We start from the raw sequence: 23,736 nt of genomic DNA on the forward strand, positions 1-23,736 counted from the left end.
ATACTATCAGTAACCTGAGATGTGACTATACTGTATAGCAGTGCCTTCAGATGTGACTATACTGTCTATCAGTGCCCTGAGGTGTGACTATACTGTATAGCAGTGCCTTGAGATGTGACTATACTGTCTATCAGTGCCCTGAGATGTGACTATACTGTATATCAGTGCCCTGAGATGTGACTATACTGTCTATCAGTGCCCTGAGATGTGACTATACTGTCTATCAGTGCCCTGAGATATGACGACTATCAGTGCCCTGAGATGTGACTGTACAGTCTATCAGTTCCCTGAGATGTGACTATACTGTCTATCAGTGCCCTGCGATGTGACTATACTATCAGTGCCCTGAGGTGTGACTATACTGTCTATCAGTGCCCTGAGATGTAACTATACTGTCTATCACTGCCTTGAGATGTGACTATACTATTAGTGCCCTGAGATGTGACTATACTGTCTATCAGTGCCCTGAGATGTGACTGTACTGTCAATCAGTGCCTTGAGATGTGACTATACTCTCTATTAGTGCCCTGAGATGTGACTATACTGTATATCAGTGCCTTGAGATGTGACTATACAGTCAATCAGTGCCCGGAGATGTGACTATACTGTCTATGAGTGCCATGAGATGTGACTATACTATCAGTGCCCTGAGATGTGACTATACTGTATATCAGTGCCTTGAGATGTGACTATACAGTCAATCAGTGCCTGGAGATGTGACTATACTGTCTATGAGTGCCATGAGATGTGACTATACTATCAGTGCCCTGAGATGTGAGTATACTGTCTATCAGTGCCCTGAGATGTGACTATACTGTATATCAGTGCCCTGAGATGTGACTATACTGTCTATCAGTGCCCTGAGATGTGACTATACTGCGTATCTGTGCCCTGAGATGTGACTATACTGTCCATCAGTGCCCTGAGATGTGACCATACTGTCTGTCAGTGCCCTGAGACGTGACTATACTATCAGTGCCTTCAGATGTGACTATAGAGTCTATCAGTGCCCTGAGATGCGACTATACTGTATATCAGTGCCCTGAGGTGTGACTATACTATCAGTGCCCTGAGATGTGACTATACTGTATATCAGTGCCCTGAAATGTGACTATACTGTCTATCAGTGCCCTGAGATGTGACTATACTGTATATCAGTGCCCTAAGATGTCACTATACTGTCTGTCAGTGCCTTGAGATGTGACTATACAGTCTCTGTGCCCTGAGATGTGACTATACTATCAGTGCCCTGAGATGTGACTATTCTGTCTATCAGTGCCCTGAGATGTGACTATACTGTCTATCAGTGCCCTGAGATGTGACTATACTGTATATCAGTGCCCTGAGATGTGACTATACTGTCTATCAGTGCCCTGACATGTGACAATACTGCGTATCAGTGCCCTGAGATGTGACTATACTGTCTATCAGTGCCCTAAGATGTGACTATATTGTACATCAGTGCCCTGAGATGTGACTATACTGTATATCAGTGCCCTGAGATGTGACTATACTGTATATCAGAGCCCTGAGATGTGACTATAGTCTATCAGTGCCCTGAGATGTGACTATACTGTATATCAGTGCCCTGAGATGTGACTATACTGTATATCAGTGCCCTGAGATGTGACTATACAGTCTATCAGTGCCCTGAGGTGTGACTATACTGAATATCAGTGCCCTGAGATGTGAGTATAATGTCTATCAGTGCTCTGAGATGTGACTATACTGTATATCAGTGCCTTGAGATGTGACTATACTGTCTATCAGTCCCCTGAGATGTGACTATACTGTATATCTGTGCCCTGAGATGTGAATATACTGTCTATCAGTGCCCTGAGATGTGACTAATATTAGTGCCCTGAGATGTGACTATGCTGTCTATCAGTGCACTGAGATGTGACTATACTGTCTATCAGTGCCCTGAGATGTGACTATTCAGTCTATCAGTACCATGAGATGTCACTATACTGTATATCAGTGCCCTGAGATGTGACTATACTGTATATCAGTGCCTTGAGATGTGACTATACTGTCTATCAGTGGCCTGAGATGTGACTATACTATATATCAGTGCCCTGAGATGTGAATATACTGTCTATCAGTGCCCTGAGATGTGACTATAGTCTATCAGTTCCTTGAGATGTGACTATACAGTCTATCAGTGCCCTGAGATGTGACTATACTGTATATCAGTGCCCTGAGGTGTGACTATACTATCAGTGCCCTGAGATGTGACTGTACTGTATATCAGTGCCCTGAGATGTGACAACACTGTCTATCAGTGCCCTGAGATGTGACTATACTGTATATCTGTGCCCTGAGATGTGAATATACTGTCTATCAGTGCCCTGAGATGTGACTAATATTAGTGCCCTGAGATGTGACTATGCTGTCTATCAGTGCCCTGAGATGTGACTATACTGTCTATCAGTGCCCTGAGATGTGACTATTCAGTCTATCAGTACCATGAGATGTGACTATACTGTATATCAGTGCCCTGAGATGTGACTATACTGTATATCAGTGCCTTGAGATGTGACTATACTGTCTATCAGTGGCCTGAGATGTGACTATACTGTATATCAGTGCCCTGAGATGTGAATATACTGTCTATCAGTGCCCTGAGATGTGACTATAGTCTATCAGTTCCTTGAGATGTGACTATACAGTCTATCAGTGCCCTGAGATGTGACTATACTATCAGTGCCCTGAGATGTGACTGTACTGTATATCAGTGCCCTGAGATGTGACAACACTGTCTATCAGTGCCCTGAGATGTGACTATACCGTCTATCAGTGCCCTGAGATGTGACTATACTATCAGTAACCTGAGATGTGACTATACTGTATAGCAGTGCCTTCAGATGTGACTATACTGTCTATCAGTGCCCTGAGGTGAAACTATACTGTATAGCAGTGCCTTGAGATGTGACTATACTGTCTATCAGTGCCCTGAGATGTGACTATACTGTATATCAGTGCCCTGAGATGTGACTATACTGTCTATCAGTGCCCTGAAATGTGACTATACCGTGTATCAGTGCCCTGAGATGTGACTATACTGTCTATCAGTGCCTTGAGATGTGACTATACTATCAGAACCCTGAGATGTGACTATAGTTTATCAGTTCCCTGAGATGTGACTATACTGTCTATCAGTGCCCTGCGATGTGACTATACTATCAGTGCCCTGAGGTGTGACTATACTGTCTATCAGTGCCCTGAGATGTAACTATACTGTCTATCACTGCCTTGAGATGTGACTATACTATTAGTGCCCTGAGATGTGACTATACTGTCTATCAGTGCCCTGAGATGTGACTGTACTGTCAATCAGTGCCTTGAGATGTGACTATACTCTCTATTAGTGCCCTGAGATGTGACTATACTGTATATCAGTGCCTTGAGATGTGACTATACAGTCAATCAGTGCCCGGAGATGTGACTATACTGTCTATGAGTGCCATGAGATGTGACTATACTATCAGTGCCCTGAGATGTGACTATACTGTATATCAGTGCCTTGAGATGTGACTATACAGTCAATCAGTGCCTGGAGATGTGACTATACTGTCTATGAGTGCCATGAGATGTGACTATACTATCAGTGCCATGAGATGTGACTATACAGTCTATCAGTGCCCTGAGATGTGACTATACTGTATATCAGTGCCCTGAGGTGTGACTATACTATCAGTGCCCTGAGATGTGACTATACTGTATATCAGCGCCCTGAGATGTGACTATACTGTCTATCAGTGCCCTGAGATGTGAATATACTGTATATCAGTGCCTTGAGATGTGACTATACTGTCTATCAGTGCCCTGAGATGTGACTATACCGTGTATCAGTGCCCTGAGATGTGACTATACTGTCTATCAGTGCCTTGAGATGTGACTATACTATCAGAACCCTGAGATGTGACTATAGTTTATCAGTGCCCTGAGATGTGACTATGCTGTCTATCAGTGCCCTGAGATGTGACTATACTGTATAGCAGTGCCTTGAGATGTGACTATACTGTCTATCAGTGCCCTGAGGTGTGACTATACTGTATAGCAGTGCCTAGAGATGTGACCATACTGTCTATAAGTGCCCTGAGATGTGACTACACTGTATATCAGTGCCCTGAGATGTGACTATACTGTCTATCAGTGCCCTGAGGTGTGACTATATTCTATAGCAGTGCCTTGAGATGTGACTATACTGTCTATGTGCCCTGAGATGTGACTATACTGTCTATCAGTGCGCTGAGATGTGACTGTCCTGTCTATCAGTGCCCTCAGGCGTGACTATACTGTATATCAGTGCCTTGAGATGTGACTATACTGTCTATCAGTGCCCTGAAATGTGACTATACCGTGTATCAGTGCCCTGAGTTGTGATTATACTGTATATCAGTGCCCTGAGATGTGACTACACTGTCTATCAGTGCCCTGAGATGTGACTATACTGTATATCAGTGCCCTGAGATGTGACTATACCGTATATCAGTGCCCTGAGATGTGACTATACTATCAGTAACCTGAGATGTGACTATACTGTATATCAGTGCCCTGAGATGTGACTATACCGTATATCAGTGCCCTGAGATGTGACTATACCATCTATCAGTTGCCTGAGAAGTGAATATACTGTCTATCAGTGCCCTGAGGTGTGACTATGCTATCAGTGCCCTGAGATGTGACTATACTGTATATCAGTGCCCTGAGATGTGACTATACTGTCTATCAGTGCCCTGAGATGTGACTATACTGTATATCTGTGCCCTGAGATGTGACTATACTGTCTATCAGTGCCCTGAGATGTGACTATACAGTCTATCAGTGCCCTGAGATGTGACTATACTGTCTATCAGTGCCCTGAGATGTGACAATACTGTCTATCAGTGCCCTGAAATGTGACTTTACTGTTTATCAGTGCCTTGAGATGTGACTATACTGTCTATCAGTGCCCTGAGATGTGACTATACTGTCTATCAGTGCCCTGAGATATGACGACTATCAGTGCCCTGAGATGTGACTGTACAGTCTATCAGTGCCCTGAGATGTGACTATACTTTCTATCAGTGCCCTGAGATGTGACTATACTATCAGTGCCCTGAGGTGTGAGTATACTGTATATCAGTGCCCTGAGATGTGACTACACTGTCTATCAGTGCCCTGAGATGTGACTATACCGTATATCAGTGCCCTAAGATGTGACTATACTATCAGTAACCTGAGATGTGACTATACTGTCTCTCAGTGCCCTGAGATGTGACTATACTATCAGTGCCCTGAGGTGTGACTATACTGTCTATCAGTGCCCTGAGATGTGACTATACCGTATATCAGTGCCCTGAGATGTGACTATACCATCTATCAGTTGCCTGAGAAGTGAATATACTGTCTATCAGTGCCCTGAGGTGTGACTATGCTATCAGTGCCCTGAGATGTGACTATACTGTATATCAGTGCCCTGAGATGTGACTATACTGTCTATCAGTGCCCTGAGATGTGACTATACTGTATATCAGTGCCCTGAGATGTGACTATACTGTCTATCAGTGCCCTGAGATGTGACTATACAGTCTATCAGTGCCCTGAGATGTGACTATACTGTCTATCAGTGCCCTGTGATGTGACTATACTGTCAATCAGTGCCCTGAAATGTGACTTTACTGTATATCAGTGCCTTGATATGTGACTATACTGTCTATCAGTGCCCTGAGATGTGACTATACTGTCTATCAGTGCTCTGAGATATGACGACTATCAGTGCCCTGAGATGTGACTGTACAGTCTATCAGTGCCCTGAGATGTGACTATCCTGTCTATCAGTGCCCTGAGATGTGACTATACTATCAGTGCCCTGAGGTGTGACTATACTGTCTATCAGTGCCCTGAGATGTAACTATACTGTCTATCAGTGCCTTGAGATGTGACTATACTGTTTATCAGTGCCCTGAGATGTGACTGTACTGTTTATCAGTGCCGTGAGATGTGACTATACTCTCTATCAGTGCCCTCAGATGTGAGTATACTGTATATCAGTGCTTGGAGATGTGACAATACTGTCTATGAGTGCCATGAGATGTGACTATACTGTATATTAGTGTCTTGAGATGTGACAATACAGTCCATCAGTGCCCTGCGATGTGACCATACTGTCTATCAGTGCCCTGAGACGTGACTATACTGTCTATCAGTGCCTTGAGATGTGACTATACTGTCTATCAGTGCCCTGAGATGTGACTGTACTATCAGTGCCCTGAGATGTGACTATACTGTCTATCAGTGCCCTGAGATGTGACTATCCAGTGTATCAGTGCCATGAGATGTGACTATACTGTATATAAGTGCCTTGAGATGTGACTATACTGTCTATCAGTGCCTTGACATGTGACTTTACAGTCTATCAGTGCCCTGAGATGTGACTATACTGTCTATCAGTGCCCTGAGATGTGACTATACTATCAGTGCCCTGAGGTGTGACTATACTGTCTATCAGTGCCCTAAGATGTGACTATACTGTATATCAGTGCCCTGAGGTGTGACTATACTGTATAGCAGTGCCTTGAGATTTGACTATACTGCCTATCAGTGCCCTGAGGTGTGACTATACTGTGTAGCAGTGCCTTGAGATTTGACTATACTGTCTATCAGTGCCCTGAGATGAGAGTATACTGTATATCAGTGCCCTGAGATGTGACTATACTGTGTATCAGTGCCCTGAGATGTGACTATACTGTCTATCAGTGCCCTGAGATATGACGACTATCAGTGCCCTGAGATGTGACTGTACTGTGTATCAGTGCCCTGAGATGTGACTATACTGTCTATCAGTGCCCTGAGATATGACGACTATCAGTGCCCTGAGATGTGACTGTACAGTCTATCAGTGCCCTGAGATGTGACTATACTGTCTATCAGTGCCCTGAGATGTGACTATACTATCAGTGCCCTGAGGTGTGACTATACTGTCTATCAGTGCCCTGAGATGTAACTATACTGTCTATCAGTGCCTTGAGATGTGACTGTACTATTAGTGCCCTGAGATGTGACTATACTGTCTATCAGTGCCCTGAGATGTGACTGTACTGTCTATCAGTGCCTTGAGATGTGACTATACTCTCTATCAGTGCCCTGAGATGTGACCATACTGTCTATCAGTGCCCTGAGCTGTGACCATACTGTCTATCAGTGACCTGAGATGTGACTATACTGTATATCAGTGCCCTGAGATGTGACTATACTGTCTATCAGTGCCCTGAGGTGTGACTATACTGTATAGCAGTGCCTTGAGATGTGACTATACTGTCTATGTGCCCTGAGGTGTGACTATACTGTATATCAGTGCCCTGAGATGTGACTATACTGTATATCAGTGCCCTGAGATGTGACTATACTGTATATCAGTGCCCTCAGATGTGAATATACTGTCTATCAGTGCCCTGAGATGTGACTATAGTCTATCAGTGCCCTGAGATGTGACTATACTGTCTATCAGTGCCCTGAGATGTGACTGTCCTGTCTATCAGTGCCTTGAGATGTGACTATACTGTCTATCAGTGCCCTGAGATGTGACTATACTGTATATCAGTGACTTGAGATGTGACTATACAGTCTATGTGCCCTGAGATGTGACTATACAGTCTATCAGTGCCCTGAGATGTGACTATACTATCAGTGCCCTGAGATGTGACTATACTGTCTATCAGTGCCCTGAGATGTAACTATACTGTCTATCAGTGCCCTGAGATGTGACTATACTGTCTATCAGTGCCCTGAGATGTGATTATCAGTGCCCTGAGATGTCACTGTACAGTCTATCAGTTCCCTGAGATGTGACTATACTGTCTATCAGTGCCCTGCGATGTGACTATACTATCAGTGCCCTGAGGTGTGACTATACTGTCTATCAGTGCCCTGAGATGTAACTATACTGTCTATCAGTGCCTTGAGATGTGACTATACTATTAGTGCCCTGAGATGTGACTATACTGTCTATCAGTGCCCTGAGATGTGACTGTACTGTCAATCAGTGCCTTGAGATGTGACTATACTCTCTATTAGTGCCCTGAGATGTGACTATACTGTATATCAGTGCCTTGAGATGTGACTATACAGTCAATCAGTGCCCGGAGATGTGACTATACTGTCTATCAGTGCCCTGAGATGTGACTATACTGTCTATCAGTGCCCTGAGATGTGACTATACTGTATATCAGTGCCTTGAGATGTGACTATACAGTCAATCATTGCCTGGAGATGTGACTATACTGTCTATGAGTGCCATGAGATGTGACTATACTATCAGTGCCATGAGATGTGACTGTACAGTCTATCAGTTCCCTGAGATGTGACTATACTGTCTATCAGTGCCCTGCGATGTGACTATACTATCAGTGCCTTGAGGTGTGACTATACTGTCCATCAGTGCCCTGAGATGTAACTATACTGTCTATCACTGCCTTGAGATGTGACTATACTATTAGTGCCCTGAGATGTGACTATACTGTCTATCAGTGCCCTGAGATGTGACTGTACTGTCAATCAGTGCCTTGAGATGTGACTATACTCTCTATTAGTGCCCTGAGATGTGACTATACTGTATATCAGTGCCTTGAATTGTGACTATACAGTCAATCAGTGCCCGGAGATGTGACTATACTGTCTATGAGTGCCATGAGATGTGACTATACTATCAGTGCCCTGAGATGTGACTATACTGTATATCAGTGCCTTGAGATGTGACTATACAGTCAATCAGTGCCTGGAGATGTGACTATACTGTCTATGAGTGCCATGAGATGTGACTATACTATCAGTGCCATGAGATGTGACTATACAGTCTATCAGTGCCCTGAGATGTGACTATACTGTATATCAGTGCCCTGAGGTGTGACTATACTATCAGTGCCCTGAGATGTGACTATACTGTATATCAGCGCCCTGAGATGTGACTATACTGTCTATCAGTGCCCTGAGATGTGAATATACTGTATATCAGTGCCTTGAGATGTGACTATACTGTCTATCAGTGCCCTGAGATGTGACTATACCGTGTATCAGTGCCCTGAGATGTGACTATACTGTCTATCAGTGCCTTGAGATGTGACTATACTATCAGAACCCTGAGATGTGACTATAGTCTATCAGTGCCCTGAGATGTGACTATGCTGTCTATCAGTGCCCTGAGATGTGACTATACTGTATAGCAGTGCCTTGAGATGTGACTATACTGTCTATCAGTGCCCTGAGGTGTGACTATACTGTATAGCAGTGCCTGGAGATGTGACCATACTGTCTATAAGTGCCCTGAGATGTGACTATACTGTCTATCAGTGCCCTGAGGTGTGACTATATTGTATAGCAGTGCCTTGAGATGTGACTATACAGTCTATGTGCCCTGAGATGTGACTATACTGTCTATCAGTGCGCTGAGATGTGACTGTCCTGTCTATCAGTGCCCTGAGGCGTGACTATACTGTATATCAGTGCCTTGAGATGTGACTATACTGTCTATCAGTGCCCTGAGATGTGACTATACTGTATATCAGTGCCTTGAGATGTGACTATACTGTATATCAGTGCCCTGAGATGTGACTATACTGTCTATCAGTGCCCTGAGATGTGACTATACTGTATATCAGTGCCTTGAGATGTGACTATACTGTCTATGAGTGCCATGAGATGTGACTATACTATCAGTGCCATGAGATGTGACTATACAGTCTATCAGTGCCCTGAGATGTGACTATACTGTATATCAGTGCCTTGAGGTGTGACTATACTATCAGTGCCCTGAGATGTGACTATACTGTATATCAGTGCCCTGAGTTGTGATTATACTGTATATCAGTGCCCTGAGATGTGACTACACTGTCTATCAGTGCCCTGAGGTGTGACTATACTATCAGTGCCCTGAGATGTGACTATACTGTATATCAGTGCCCTGAGATGTGACTATACTGTCTATCAGTGCCCTGAGATGTGACTATACTGTATATCAGTGCCCTGAGATGTGACTATACTGTCTATCAGTGCCCTGAGATGTGACTATACAGTCTATCAGTGCCCTGAGATGTGACTATACTGTCTATCAGTGCCCTGAGATGTGACTATACTGTCTATCAGTGCCCTGAGATGTGACTATACTGTATATCAGTGCCTTGAGATGTGACTATACTGTCTATCAGTGCCCTGAGATGTGACTATACTGTCTATCAGTGCCCTGCGATGTGACTATACTGTCTATCAGTGCCCTGAGATGTGACTATACTGTCTATCAGTGCCCTGAGATGTGACTATACTGTCTATCAGTGCCCTGAGATGTGACTATACTGTCTATCAGTGCCCTGAGTTGTGACTATACTGTATATCAGTGCCCTGAGATGTGACTACACTGTCTATCAGTGCCCTGAGATGTGACTATACTGTATATCAGTGCCCTGAGATGTGACTATACCGTATATCAGTGCCCTGAGATGTGACTATACTATCAGTAACCTGAGATGTGACTATACTGTCTATCAGTGCCCTGAGATGTGACTATACTGTATATCAGTGCCTTGAGATGTGAGTATACAGTCTATGAGTGCCCTGAGATGTGACTATCCTGTCTATCAGTGCCCTGAGATGTGACTACACTGTATATCAGTGCCTTGAGATGTGACTATACCATCAGTGCCTTGAGATGTGATTATACAGTCTATCAGTGCCCTGAGATGTGACTATACTGTCTATCAGTGCCCTGAGATGTGACTATACTATCAGTGCCCTGAGGTGTGACTATACTGTCTATCAGTGCCCTGAGATGTGACTATACTGTATATCAGTGCCTTGAGATGTGACTATACTGTCTATCAGTGGCCTGAGATGTGACTATACTGTATATCAGTGCCCTGAGATGTGAATATACTGTCTATCAGTGCCCTGAGATGTGACTATAGTCTATCAGTGCCCTGAGATATGACTATAGTCTATCAGTTCCTTGAGATGTGACTATATAGTCTATCAGTGCCCTGAGATGTGACTATACTGTATATCAGTGCCCTGAGGTGTGACTATACTATCAGTGCCCTGAGATGTGACTGTACTGTATATCAGTGCCCTGAGATGTGACAACACTGTCTATCAGTGCCCTGAGATGTGACTATACCGTCTATCAGTGCCCTGAGATGTGACTATACTATCAGTAACCTGAGATGTGACTATACTGTATAGCAGTGCCTTCAGATGTGACTATACTGTCTATCAGTGCCCTGAGGTGTGACTATACTGTATAGCAGTGCCTTGAGATGTGACTATACTGTCTATCAGTGCCCTGAGATGTGACTATACTGTATATCAGTGCCCTGAGATGTGACTATACTGTATATCAGTGCCCTGAGATGTGACTATACTCTCTATCAGTGCCCTGAGATGTGACTATACTGTATATCTGTGCCCTGAGATGTGACTATACTGTCTATCAGTGCCCTGAGATGTGACTATACAGTCTATCAGTGCCCTGAGATGTGACTATACTGTCTATCAGTGCCCTGAGATGTGACAATACTGTCTATCAGTGCCCTGAAATGTGACTTTACTGTATATCAGTGCCTTGAGATGTGACTATACTGTCTATCAGTGCCCTGAGATGTGACTATACTGTCTATCAGTGCCCTGAGATATGACGACTATCAGTGCCCTGAGATGTGACTGTACAGTCTATCAGTGCCCTGAGATGTGACTATACTTTCTATCAGTGCCCTGAGATGTGACTATACTATCAGTGCCCTGAGGTGTGACTATACTGTATATCAGTGCCCTGAGATGTGACTACACTGTCTATCAGTGCCCTGAGATGTGACTATACTGTATATCAGTGCCCTGACATGTGATTATACCGTATATCAGTGCCCTGAGATGTGACTATACTATCAGTAACCTGAGATGTGACTATACTGTCTATCAGTGCCCTGAGATGTGACTATACTGTATATCAGTGCCTTGAGATGTGACTATACTATCTATCAGTGCCCTGAGATGTGACTATCCAGTGTATCAGTGCCATGAGATGTGACTATACTGTATATAAGTGCCTTGAGATGTGACTATACTGTCTGTCAGTGCCTTGAGATGTGAATTTACAGTCTATCAGTGCCCTGAGATGTGACTATACTGTCTATCAGTGCCCTGAGATGTGACTATACTATCAGTGCCCTGAGGTGTGACTATACTGTCTATCAGTGCCCTGAGGTGTGACTATACTGTATAGCAGTGCCTTGAGATGTGACTATACTGTCTATCAGTGCCCTGAGATGTGACTATACTGTCTATCAGTGCCCTCAGATGTGAATATACTGTCTATCAGTGCCCTGAGATGTGACTATAGTCTATCAGTGCCCTGAGATATGACTATAGTCTATCAGTTCCTTGAGATGTGACTATATAGTCTATCAGTGCCCTGAGATGTGACTATACTGTATATCAGTGCCCTGAGGTGTGACTATACTATCAGTGCCCTGAGATGTGAATATACTGTCTATCAGTGCCCTGAGATGTGACTATACTGTCTATCAGTGCCCTGAGATGTGACTGTCCTGTCTATCAGTGCCTTGAGATGTGACTATACTGTCTATCAGTGCCCTGAGATGTGACTATACTGTATATCAGTGACTTGAGATGTGACTATACAGTCTATGTGCCCTGAGATGTGACTATACAGTCTATCAGTGTCCTGAGATGTGACTATACTATCAGTGCCCTGAGATGTGACTATACTGTCTATCAGTGCCCTGAGATGTGCCTATACTGTCTATCAGTGCCCTGAGGTGTGACTATACTATCAGTGCCCTGAGTTGTGACTATACTGTATATCAGTGCCCTGAGATGTGACTATACTATCAGTGCCTTGAGATGTGACTATACAGTATATCAGTGCCCTGAGATGTGACTATACTGTATATCAGTGCCCTGAGAAGTGAATATACTGTCTATCAGTGCCCTGTGATGTGACTATACTGTCTATCAGTGCCATGAGATGTGACTATACTGTATATCAGTGCCCTGAGGTGTGACTATACTATCAGTGCCCTGAGTTGTGACTATACTGTACATCAGTGCCCTGAGATGTGACTACACTGTGTATCAGTGCCCTGAGTTGTGACTATACCGTATATCAGTGCCCTGAGATGTGACTATACTATCAGTGCCTTGAGATGTGACTATACAGTATATCAGTGCCCTGAGATGTGACTATACTGTATATCAGTGCCCTGAGAAGTGAATATACTGTCTATCAGTGCCCTGTGATGTGACTATACTGTCTATCAGTGCCATGAGATGTGACTATACTGTATATCAGTGCCCTGAGGTGTGACTATACTATCAGTGCCCTGAGTTGTGACTATACTGTACATCAGTGCCCTGAGATGTGACTACACTGTGTATCAGTGCCCTGAGTTGTGACTATACCGTATATCAGTGCCCTGAGATGTGACCATACTATCATTGCCTTGAGATGTGACTATACAGTATATCAGTGCCCTGAGATGTGACTATACTGTATATCAGTGCCCTGAGAAGTGAATGTACTGTCTATCAGTGCCCTGAGATGTGACTAATATCAGTGCCCTGAGATGTGACTATACTGTATATCAGTGCCCTGAGATGTGACTATACTGTCTATCAGTGCCCTGAGATGTGACTATACTGTCTATCAGTGCCCTGAGGTGCGACTATTCAGTCTATGTGCCCTGAGATGTGAGTATAAAATCTATCAGTGCCCTGAAATGTGACTATACTATCAGTGCCCTGAGATGTGACTATTCTGTCTATCAGTGCCCTGAGATGTGACTATGCAGTCTATCAGTGACTTGAGATGTGACTATACTGTCAATCAGTGCCCTGAGATGTGACTATTCTGTCTATCCGTGCCCTGAGATGTGACTATCCAGTGTATCAGTGCCCTGAGATGTGACTATACTGTATATAAGTGCCTTGAGATGTGACTATACAGTCAATCAGTGCCTTGAGATGTGACTATACTGTCTATCAGTGCCTTGAGATGTGACTATACAGTCTATGTGCCCTGAGATGTAACTATACAGTCTATCACTGCCCTGAGATGTGAATATACTATCAGAGCCCTGAGATGTGACTATACTGTCTATCAGTACCCTGAGATGTGACTATACTGTCTATCAGTACCCTGAGATGTGACTATACAGTCTATCAGTGCCCTGAGATGTGACTATACTGTCTATCAGTGCCCTGAGATGTGAGTATACAGTCGATCAGTGCCTTGAGATGTGACTATACTCTCTATCATTGCTCTGAGATGTGACTATACTGTCTATCAGTGCACTGAGATGTGACTATACTGTATATCAGTGCCTTGAGATGTGACTATACTGTCTATCAGTGCCCTGAGATGTGAATATACTGTCTATCAGTGCCCTGAGATGTGACTATGCTGTATATCAGTGCCTTGAGATGTGACTATACAGTCTATCAGTGGGCTGAGATGTGAATATACTGTCTATCAGTGCCCTGAGATGTGACTATACTGTCTATCAGTGCCCTGAGATGTGACTATACTGTATATCAGTGCCTTGAGATGTGACTATACAGTCTATCAGTGCCCTGAGATGTGACTATACTGTCTATCTGTGCCCTGAGATGTGACTATACTGTATATCAGTGCCCTGAGATGTGACTATACTGTCTATCAGTGTCTTGAGATGTGACTATACAGTCTATCAGTGCCCTGAGATGTGACTATACTGTCCATCAGTGCCCTGAGATGTGACTATACTGTATATCAGTGCCTTGAGATGTGACTATACTATCAGTGCCCTGAGATGTGACTATACAGTCTATCAGTGCCCTGAGATGTGACTATACCGTCTATCAGTTGCCTGAGATGTGACTATACTGTATATCGTTGCCATGAGATGTAACTATACTGTATATCAGTGCCCTGAGATGTAACTATACTGTCTATCAGTGGACGGTGAAGCAATCAACCACTCAAAGTGCACAATGCATAACCCTGAGCGGCCACTCACACTGTTGATAATAAGCAGATTGTTAGATGGTTTCTCAAATGTTTTCCAGTTAATAATTAAAACATTGTGTACAAAGTAAGAGATTCTGCCTGGGGCAAGAATAGCTAAATATAAAAGATATAAGGATTGGTTTTACTTGTCAAAACACACAGTGCAATTTATCATTTGTGTTTGGGGTTGTGCTGAGGGCAGCCCACGAGATGCCCCACTTCCAGCGCCAACGTGGTCTGCCCATAACTCACGCACCCATACATCTTTGGAATGTGGGAGGAAACCAGAGCACTGAGAGGAAACCCACACGGTCGCGGGCGGGGAGGATGTAGGAGCTCCAGTCGCTGGCGCTGTAAAACCTTACGCCAGCCGCTGTGCTACTGTGATAGCTTTTCCGAGCTGTGCTGTCAGTCCGGCTGATTCCCTACTCTGGATCTGGTATCACAATATCACAATATCACAAATGACCTGACATGGTCCAATCAAGCAGAGTTCACTGCCAAGAAGGCCCACCAGCACCTTTACTTCCTAAGAAAACTAAAGAAATTAGGCCTGTCCCCTAAAACCCTCACTAATTTTTATAGATGCACCACAGAAAGCATTCTTCTTGGGTGCATCACAACCTGGTATGGAAGTTGTCCTGTCCAAGTTGCAGAAGATTGTGAACACAGCGCAGCACATCACACAAACCAATCTTCTGTCCTTGGACTCACTTTACACTGCATGCTGTCGGAGCAGTACTGCCAGGATAATCAAGGACACCACCCACCCAGCCAACACACTTTTCGTCCCTCTTCCCTCTGGGAAAAGGCTCAGGAGCTTGAAGACTTGTACAGCCAGATTTGGGAACAGCTTCTTTCCAACTGTGATAAGACTGCTGAATGGATCCTGACCCGGATCTGGGCCGTACCCTCCAAATATCCGGACCTGCCTCTCTTTTTTTGCACTACCTTACTTCCCATTTTTCTATTTTCTATTTATGATGTACAATTTAAATTTTTAATATCTGCTATCGATTTGTAATCCAGGGAACGTGAAGTGCAGAATCAAATATCGCTGTGATGACTGTACGCTCTAGTATCAATTGTTTGGCGACAATAAAGTATAAAGAAAATGGCTCGTTCCCTCTGCGACTTGAACTTGGCTCACAGATTTTACTCTGAGCGTTGTTTTCTTTGCTGTCCCAGCTGTTGAGGCAAGGGAGGTGGAGTAAGGCAGAAAGTTGGGGAGGGCTTTGTTTGGGGGGGTGTTGGGATGGCTCCAGTGGATCAGATTGGAACGGAAGTCATTATATCATTGAGACAAGGTATTCTGCAGATGCTGGAAATCTTGAGCAATACTTGAAGTGCTGGAGGAACTGAGCAGGCAGAATTTATTTGGTGGGGGGTGGAATAAACAGTCGGTGATTTGGGCCACGACTCTTCATCAGAACTGGAAAGGAAAGGAGCAGAAGCCCGAATAGCAAGGTGAGGGGAGGGAGGGTTACAAACTATCATTGCTTTTTTCCATTTTTCCTGTTCCCTTGCCCAATTTTTTTTTGTTTCTTAAGGAAATGCCTTCATCTCGACTTTAATCCCAGTCTGTGTCTGTTTTATCTTCAGTCTGGACTACAGCTGTACTGCCTGGCTCCATGTCCACATTAAGTTGCTCCAGGTTTTTCTTCTCTCGCTACCTTGCAGGCCTGAGTTGGTATTTCCCCCGTGTGAGCCCAGTTTTCAGAGCCCCACCACTGACAGCTGTGCCTTCAGCCTCCCAGACTCTAAGCTCTGGAATTTCCTCTCTCGATCCCCCTGCCTCTTCAGTTTCCCATTCAGTCAGATGTTTGTAAGTTCCAGGAAGGGGACTGGCATCCTCTGAGCCAGCTCTGCTTTTTATTTGTCCAGAGATGTACCATGGAGTCAACAAGTCGTAAAGTGTACACGTGGGAAAAGTCTTTCCGCCTAGACCATAAGATATAGGAACAGAATTGGGCCATTTGGCCCATCGAGTCTGCTCTGTCATTCCATCATGGCTGATTTCAAAGGTTGAAGGTACAAATGTGAATAAAGTCTGTATGCATCACATTGAGATTCCCCTGCTTACGGCAGCCACAAAACAAAGAAACGCAAAGATAAGCAAAAATGAAGACAGTCAAGCACCCAATATGCAGGAAAAAAGACAAATCATGCAAGCAATAAATGCAAGCAAATCACACTCTGAACTGAAGCCCACAAAGAGACCATCCACAGAGCGCGAGTTCAGTGCAGAGCAGAGCAGCGAGCTGAACCAGCCTGCCTGTTACTTCACGCCCCAATACCCTGACTTTCACAATCTGGCCTGGCGCCTAAATCATCGTCCAGTCGTCGGGTTCACTCGCTCTCAAAGTGAATGCTAACATTGCATTTGCCTTCCTTACCTCTGGCTCAACCTGCAAGATAACCATTAGGAAATCCTGCACAAGGACTCCCAATTCCCTCTGTACCTCTGATTTTTGAATTTTCTCCCTGTTTAGAAAACAGTCTTCATCTTTATTCCTTCTATCAAAGTGCATGACCATACAGTTCCCTACACTATACGGCCACTTCTTTGCCCGTTCTCCCAATCTGTTAACTCCTTCTGCAGACTGCTTCCTCAACACTACCTGCCCCTCCACCTATCTTTTTATTGTCTGCAAACTTGGCCACAAAGCCATCATCAATTCTGTCATCTAAACCATTGACATATAATGTAAAAAGAAGTGGTCCCACTACCAATTCCTGCGGAACATCATTTGTAACTGACAGTCAACCAGAAAAGGTCCCTTTTATTCCCACTCTTGCCTCTTCCCAATCAGCCCATCTTCTATCTATGATAGTATCTTTCCTGAAATACCCCGGGCTTTCATGTTGTTAGGAAGCCTCATGTGCTGCACCTTATGAAAGGTTTTCTACAAAATCCGAATACACAACATCTACTGACTCTCCTTTGTCTATCCTGCATGTTATTTCCTCAAAGAATTACAACAGATTTGTCAGGCAAGATCTTCCCTTAAGGAAACCATGCTGATTTTGGCTTCTTTTATCATGTGCCTCCAAGTACCCCAAAGCCACATCTTTAACAATTGACTCCAACATCTTCCCAACCACTGAGGTCAGACTACCTGGCCTATAATTTTCTTTCTTCTTTCTCCTGCCCTTCTTAATGAGTGGAGTGACATTTGCAGTTTTCCAGTCCTCCAGAATCATTTCAGAATCTACTGATTCTTGAAAGATCATAACTAATGTCTCCGCAATCTCCTCAGGTATCTGTTTCAGAACCCTGGGGTGTAGTCCATCAGGTCCAGTGACTTACCTACCTTCAGACCTTTCAGCTTCCCAAGCACCTGCTCTTTAGAGATAGCAACTACACTCACTTGCACCCCCTGACATCCCTGAGTTTCTGGCATACTGCAGGTGTCTTCCATTGTGAAGAGTGATGCAAAATATTTATTAAGTTTCTCTGCTTTTCTTTGTCTCTCATTACTACCTCTTCAGCGACCGATACCTACTCTCGCCTCTCTTTTACCCTTTATATACCTGACAAACCTTGAGGTATCCTCTTTTATGTATTCAGCTTAGCATTTGTGTAATTAGGTTTAGCACTAAGTGCAGGTGAAGGTTTCAGGAGACTATTTCTCAGTGTAGGTGAGGGCAGCGGAGCCTGAGAAATAACCAGGACAAGATTCTTGAATTTCTTTTTATGCTGTAATGTGAATCTTTCCCCGACCTTTCAGACCATCCTCGTTTCAACTTTAATTTGGTTTTGTGTTACGTTGCTTTTATAGGTCATTCTCTAACTCGGATGCATTTCTTTTGTGTAACAAGCTTTGCCTTTTGTATCTGTTCTTTTGAGTACACAGAGCGGGAGAGAGACAGTCCAGCCTATGCTGACCACTGGGGATCTATCAGCACCGATCCCACCTTCCAGCACTGGGCTTGCTTCCCTGCCCATGTAAATCAAGCACTCTTCTACACACTTAATGCAGGCATCGCGGTAGCATAGTGCAACACTATTACAGCGCCAGTGATCACTGGTTGGGGTTCTGTTCCTGCCACTGCCTGTATGGGTTTGTACATACCCCGTGAGACTGCACAGCTTTCCTCCTCGTGCTCCCGTTTCCTCCCATATTGCAAAGGCGTACAGGTTAGGTTTAGTAAGTTGTGGGAATGTTACGTTGGCATGGCCACACTTGAGGGCTGCCCTGCACAACTTGAAGCAAACATGGATTTCACTTTATGTTTCGATGTACATGTAACAAACAGAGCTGAAGCTAAATACTGCCAGCTACTCAGCTTCAACCACTTTCCAGGCAGTTCATACCGGGTACTTGCCACTCTCTGGGTGAAAACCATCTCCCCCTCATCCCCTCGGAATCTCTTCTCCCTCGCCCTTAATCGACTTCCCCTTGTTTTGTCTAACTCTGACATGGGAAAGGTTTCCTGCAGTTAAAATTCAAAGTAAATTCATTAATAAAGAACGGATGTCTGTCTCTTCTGACGGTGATGGGAGAAGTTTCATACTGAAAATCCCGTTGCACTGGGGCAGTTCCACTCTCTTGGCCTCAAAAATCTTGGTCCAATGGTACGAAGAATCGTCACGACTGGAGACTTCCTCGGCTGCAGAGGATAGCCGTGACACCTTCCACGCCTTGTCATGCCCTTCACTCTCCACGAAACTTTGCAGCATCGCCTTCTGGACCATCGGATCTGGTAGTCGATCTCATGTGCCCACAGCCCCCCGGGCCTGGCTTCGCACGCTGGGGAAGGCCTATCCCTATCTCACAGGAGTTGGAGGTTCCTGGCTACCCTCACCTGGTTTAGCTCACCTGTCGAAGCCGTGTAACGGGGTGAGCCACTGTCACATGCAAACAGTTATTTGGAGCCACAGGTGATGGGGGGTGGCAGGCGGGGACCAAGGTGGGTGAGCATCCCTGGGTGGAGCACGACAAGCCCGATAGCAGAGGTGCTACCCCTCCCTGGACACCCCATATATGTCACCATATTCGACTCTGAGATTCGTCTTCCCGCAGGCATTCGCAGCAAAGCACAGAAATACAATAGAATCAATGAAAAACAACACATAAAGACTGACAAGCAACTAATGTGCAAAAAATGTGTGCAAATACAAAATAATAATAATAAAATAATATTGAGAACATGAGTTGTTGAGTCCTTGAAAGTGAGTCCATAGGTTGTGGAATCAGTTCAGAGTTGGTTATGCATCTCTAAAATGGGTGGACATTTTTCTCTAGTTCATACCTCTCATAATTTTATTTACTTCAGTCTTATCTCTCTGAACCTTCTCTGCCCTGCGGAGACCAGGCCCAGAATCTCTGGTCTCTCATAACCGAACCACTGCCTCCTAAGCAACATCCTGGCAAAGTATGTTGCTCGTTGTGGAGGACACACACCCATCCTCAGGGAAAGGCCAGCAATGCAAAGGACCAGCGGCTTCCAGCTCCTGGTAATCGACATCCCAGAGGATGCATCCTGGACCAGCAGATCGATGGGATCATGACAAAGGCACGCCACCGGAGTTTGAGGAGATGTGGTATCTCACCAAAGATTCGAGTGAACTTCCACAGGTGCGCAGTGGAGAGTATTCTGACTGGGTGCATCATCACCTGGTGAGGAGATACCAATGCCCAGGATCGAAGGAGGCTGCAGAGGTTTGTAAACTCAGCCAGCTCCATCATGTGCACCACCCTCCCCAGCATCAAGGATGTCTTCAAAACTCAGTGACTCGAGAAGGCATCACGCACCAGTAAGGACGCTCACTATTTGGACATGGTTTCTCATCACACCATCAGGGAGGAGGTACAGGAGCCCGAAGACCCACGCTCAATGTTTTAGGAATAGCTTCTTTCCCTCCACCATCAGATTTCTGAACGGTCCATGAACCCATGAAAACTACTTCACTATTCCTCTTTTGTACTATTTGTTTAATTTTTCTATACATACCTTATGACCCGGCTGGTGGCGTAGTGGCATCAACGTCGGACTTCGGGACGAAAGGTCCCGAGTTTGAATCCAGCTATCTCCCCTGCACGCTTTCCATCCGTGCTGGGTTATGAGCTTGTGATCTCTTTGGAAACTCACCCGGCCTCGTACGCAGTTCCCCACTACGTCGGAGAGGCGTGGAGGGAAATCGTCCACTAACTGGAGAAACTCCGGATGCGACGTACCTTTCCTTTATCATATTTTATATGAGATGTAAAGGAGGCGCGGTAGTGTAGTGGTTAGCGTGATGCTATTAAAGTGCCAGCAGTAAGATCGAGGTTTGATTCCTCCCGCTGTTTGTACGTTCCCCGCACGACCGTGTGGAGTTCTTCTGGGTGTTCCAGTTTTCTCCCTTGTTCCGTGATGTACGGGTTAGGGTTAGTGAGATGTGGGCGTGCTCTGCTGGCGGCAGAAGAGTGGCAAGTGTTGCGGACTGCCCAGCATGACCCTCACTGATTTGATTTGATGTAAGTGGCACATTTCAGAATCAGAATCAGGTGTATTATCACCGGCATGTGAAGTGAAATTTGTTCACTTAGCAGTAGCAGTTCAATGCAATATATAATCTAGAAGAAAAAAGAATTAATAAATTAGTCAATGTGTTTCACTTTGTTTCAATGTACGTGACAAACAAAGCTAATCTAAGATAATCTTATAGTAACTATTTTATTACTTGCACTGTCCTGCTTCCGCAAAGCTGCATATTTCACGACGTACACTCAGTGGCCACATCATTAGGTTTCCTCTTTCTCATGGTCTCATGCTGCTGAAACCCATCCACTTTCCGATGAAGGGTCTCGGCCCGAAATGTCGACTGTTTATTCATTTCCATAGATGCCGCTTGATCTGCTGTGTTCCTCCAGAAATTGGTGTCTGTTGCATCAAGGATCGATGTGTGTTCAGAGATGCTCTTCTGCACACCACTGTTGTAACACGTGGTTATTTGAGTTCCTGTCAGCTTGAACCAGTCTATCCATTCTCCTCTGACCTCTCTCATTAACAAGGTGTTTTCACCCACAGAACTGCCACTCACTGGATTTTTTTTTGTTTTTCACGCCATTCTCTGTAAACTCTAGAGACTGTTGTGTGTGAAAGTCCCAGGAGATCATCAGTTTCTGAGATACTCAAACCACCCTGTCTGGCACCAACAATCAATCCACTGTCAAAGTCACATGTATCTCATTTCTTCTCCATTTTGACGTTTGGTCCAAACAACAACTGAACCTTTTGGCCATGTCTGCGTGCTCTTAAGCATTGAGTTGCTGCCACATGATTGGCTGATTAGATATTTGCATTAATGAGCAGGTGTGGAAGTGTACCTAATAAAGTGGCCACTGATTGTGTGTCAGTGATAATAAGCATGATTCTGATTGAGTATTTATGTGGAAAAGACTTAGTTGTGCTGCAGACCTTTGCACAATACTGTATTTGTCCACATGGAGCAGAGAACGAGTTTGTAAACCTGGCGGCAAGAGCAGGGGATGTTGGGAATGGTGAGGGAGGGGCGTGGGACAGGTGGCAGAGGAGTGCCAGGTGTGCGGTTGGTGGGGGTGCAGACACACCCAGCCCTGAGACACCAGGCAAGGTCATTTGATTCCATTGATCATTACAGAATGTCTCTCTGGTGCTTCCCACTCCCTCCCCTCTCTCTTCCCCTTTTCCCAACCATGATTCCCCTCTCCCTGCCCCCTTCCCACTCTCAGTCCACAATGGAGACCCATATCAGAATCAGGTTTATCATCACTCACGTATGTCATGAAATTCATTTTTTTTGTGGCAGCAGTACAGTGCAATACATAAAATTACTACAGTACTGTGCTGAAGTCTAAGGCACCCTAACTATATATATGTGCCTAAGACTTTTGCACAGAACTGTAATTTAGCAATGCAAGGCAGATGCAGAAAACACTAGAATTAGGACTTGGTTGGGAGCACAGATGGGCTCCAGTGTGCAGTTTCAATTTCCTCCAGTTTCAACCTTCCTCCCCATGCACATTCAGCTAAAGTAATCAGCCTCTCTATCACCTGTAGGAAGGGTGCAGCCTTTGCCGTGGAGTCCAATCCTGGAGTGACCTGTGCAGCCCCGTGCCCACCTCCCGACCTGAAGAATCTGAAACTGTCCGAGAGGCGCAAAGAGGAGCGTCCGGTGCCCAGTTCCGCGAGTGCCCGTCCACTGCCGGTCCCTCCGAGGGAAAGGCCGGCCGGCTGCCTGGCGTCGAATGCGTCAGCTGAGAACCCGGCTCCGGTGGAACTGCTCCCAGCCAATCGATGTCTTAGCCAGCGAAAGGAGCAGCAACTCGATATATGTGACTCCACCCCCGATGCAGAAAAGAGGATAAACAGCCAATCGGTTGAAAGGGAACTGGAGCTCCATCTTTACATCATCTCCATGTCTTCTCTCATATTTCTCCATTTAAAAAGTGCGTGGAACAATTTTATGATAGTAAGTAAAAGTGAGGGTCGCTCGTGGTTTCTCATCAGTGCCCTGTGGTCACTGCTACTTTGCCCACATCTCCTTCATTTCCTGGACATCTGTCCTCGCCTCATGTCCCCACAGCCAAACATTTTCCTTCTCCTTACCTACCCCCTCAAGAGCTTCAGCGTCCAGAACATCATTCTCTGTAAATTCAGCCGTCGTCAATGGAATCCTAGCCCTCCTTCCCCCACTCTCTGTTTTCCACTGGGATCGCTACCTCTGTGTTTCC

General features: G+C 44.9%; 1 protein-coding gene across 2 annotated transcripts in view; it reads left to right on the forward strand.

Annotated features, from left to right (window-relative positions):
• c9h12orf56 (chromosome 9 C12orf56 homolog) overlaps positions 1–23,736 on the forward strand; it is a 332,214-nt gene that overhangs the window by 262,698 nt on the left and 45,780 nt on the right. For both annotated transcript variants that reach the window (XM_063058416.1, XM_063058417.1), the window contains exon 4: positions 23,063–23,474. In XM_063058416.1, coding sequence (XP_062914486.1) covers positions 23,063–23,474 — 412 coding nt within the window. The remainder of the gene's footprint in view (positions 1–23,062; positions 23,475–23,736) is intronic.

This window comes from Mobula hypostoma, chromosome 9, assembly GCF_963921235.1.
Source record: "Mobula hypostoma chromosome 9, sMobHyp1.1, whole genome shotgun sequence".
NCBI classification, from domain to species: domain Eukaryota; kingdom Metazoa; phylum Chordata; class Chondrichthyes; order Myliobatiformes; family Myliobatidae; genus Mobula; species Mobula hypostoma.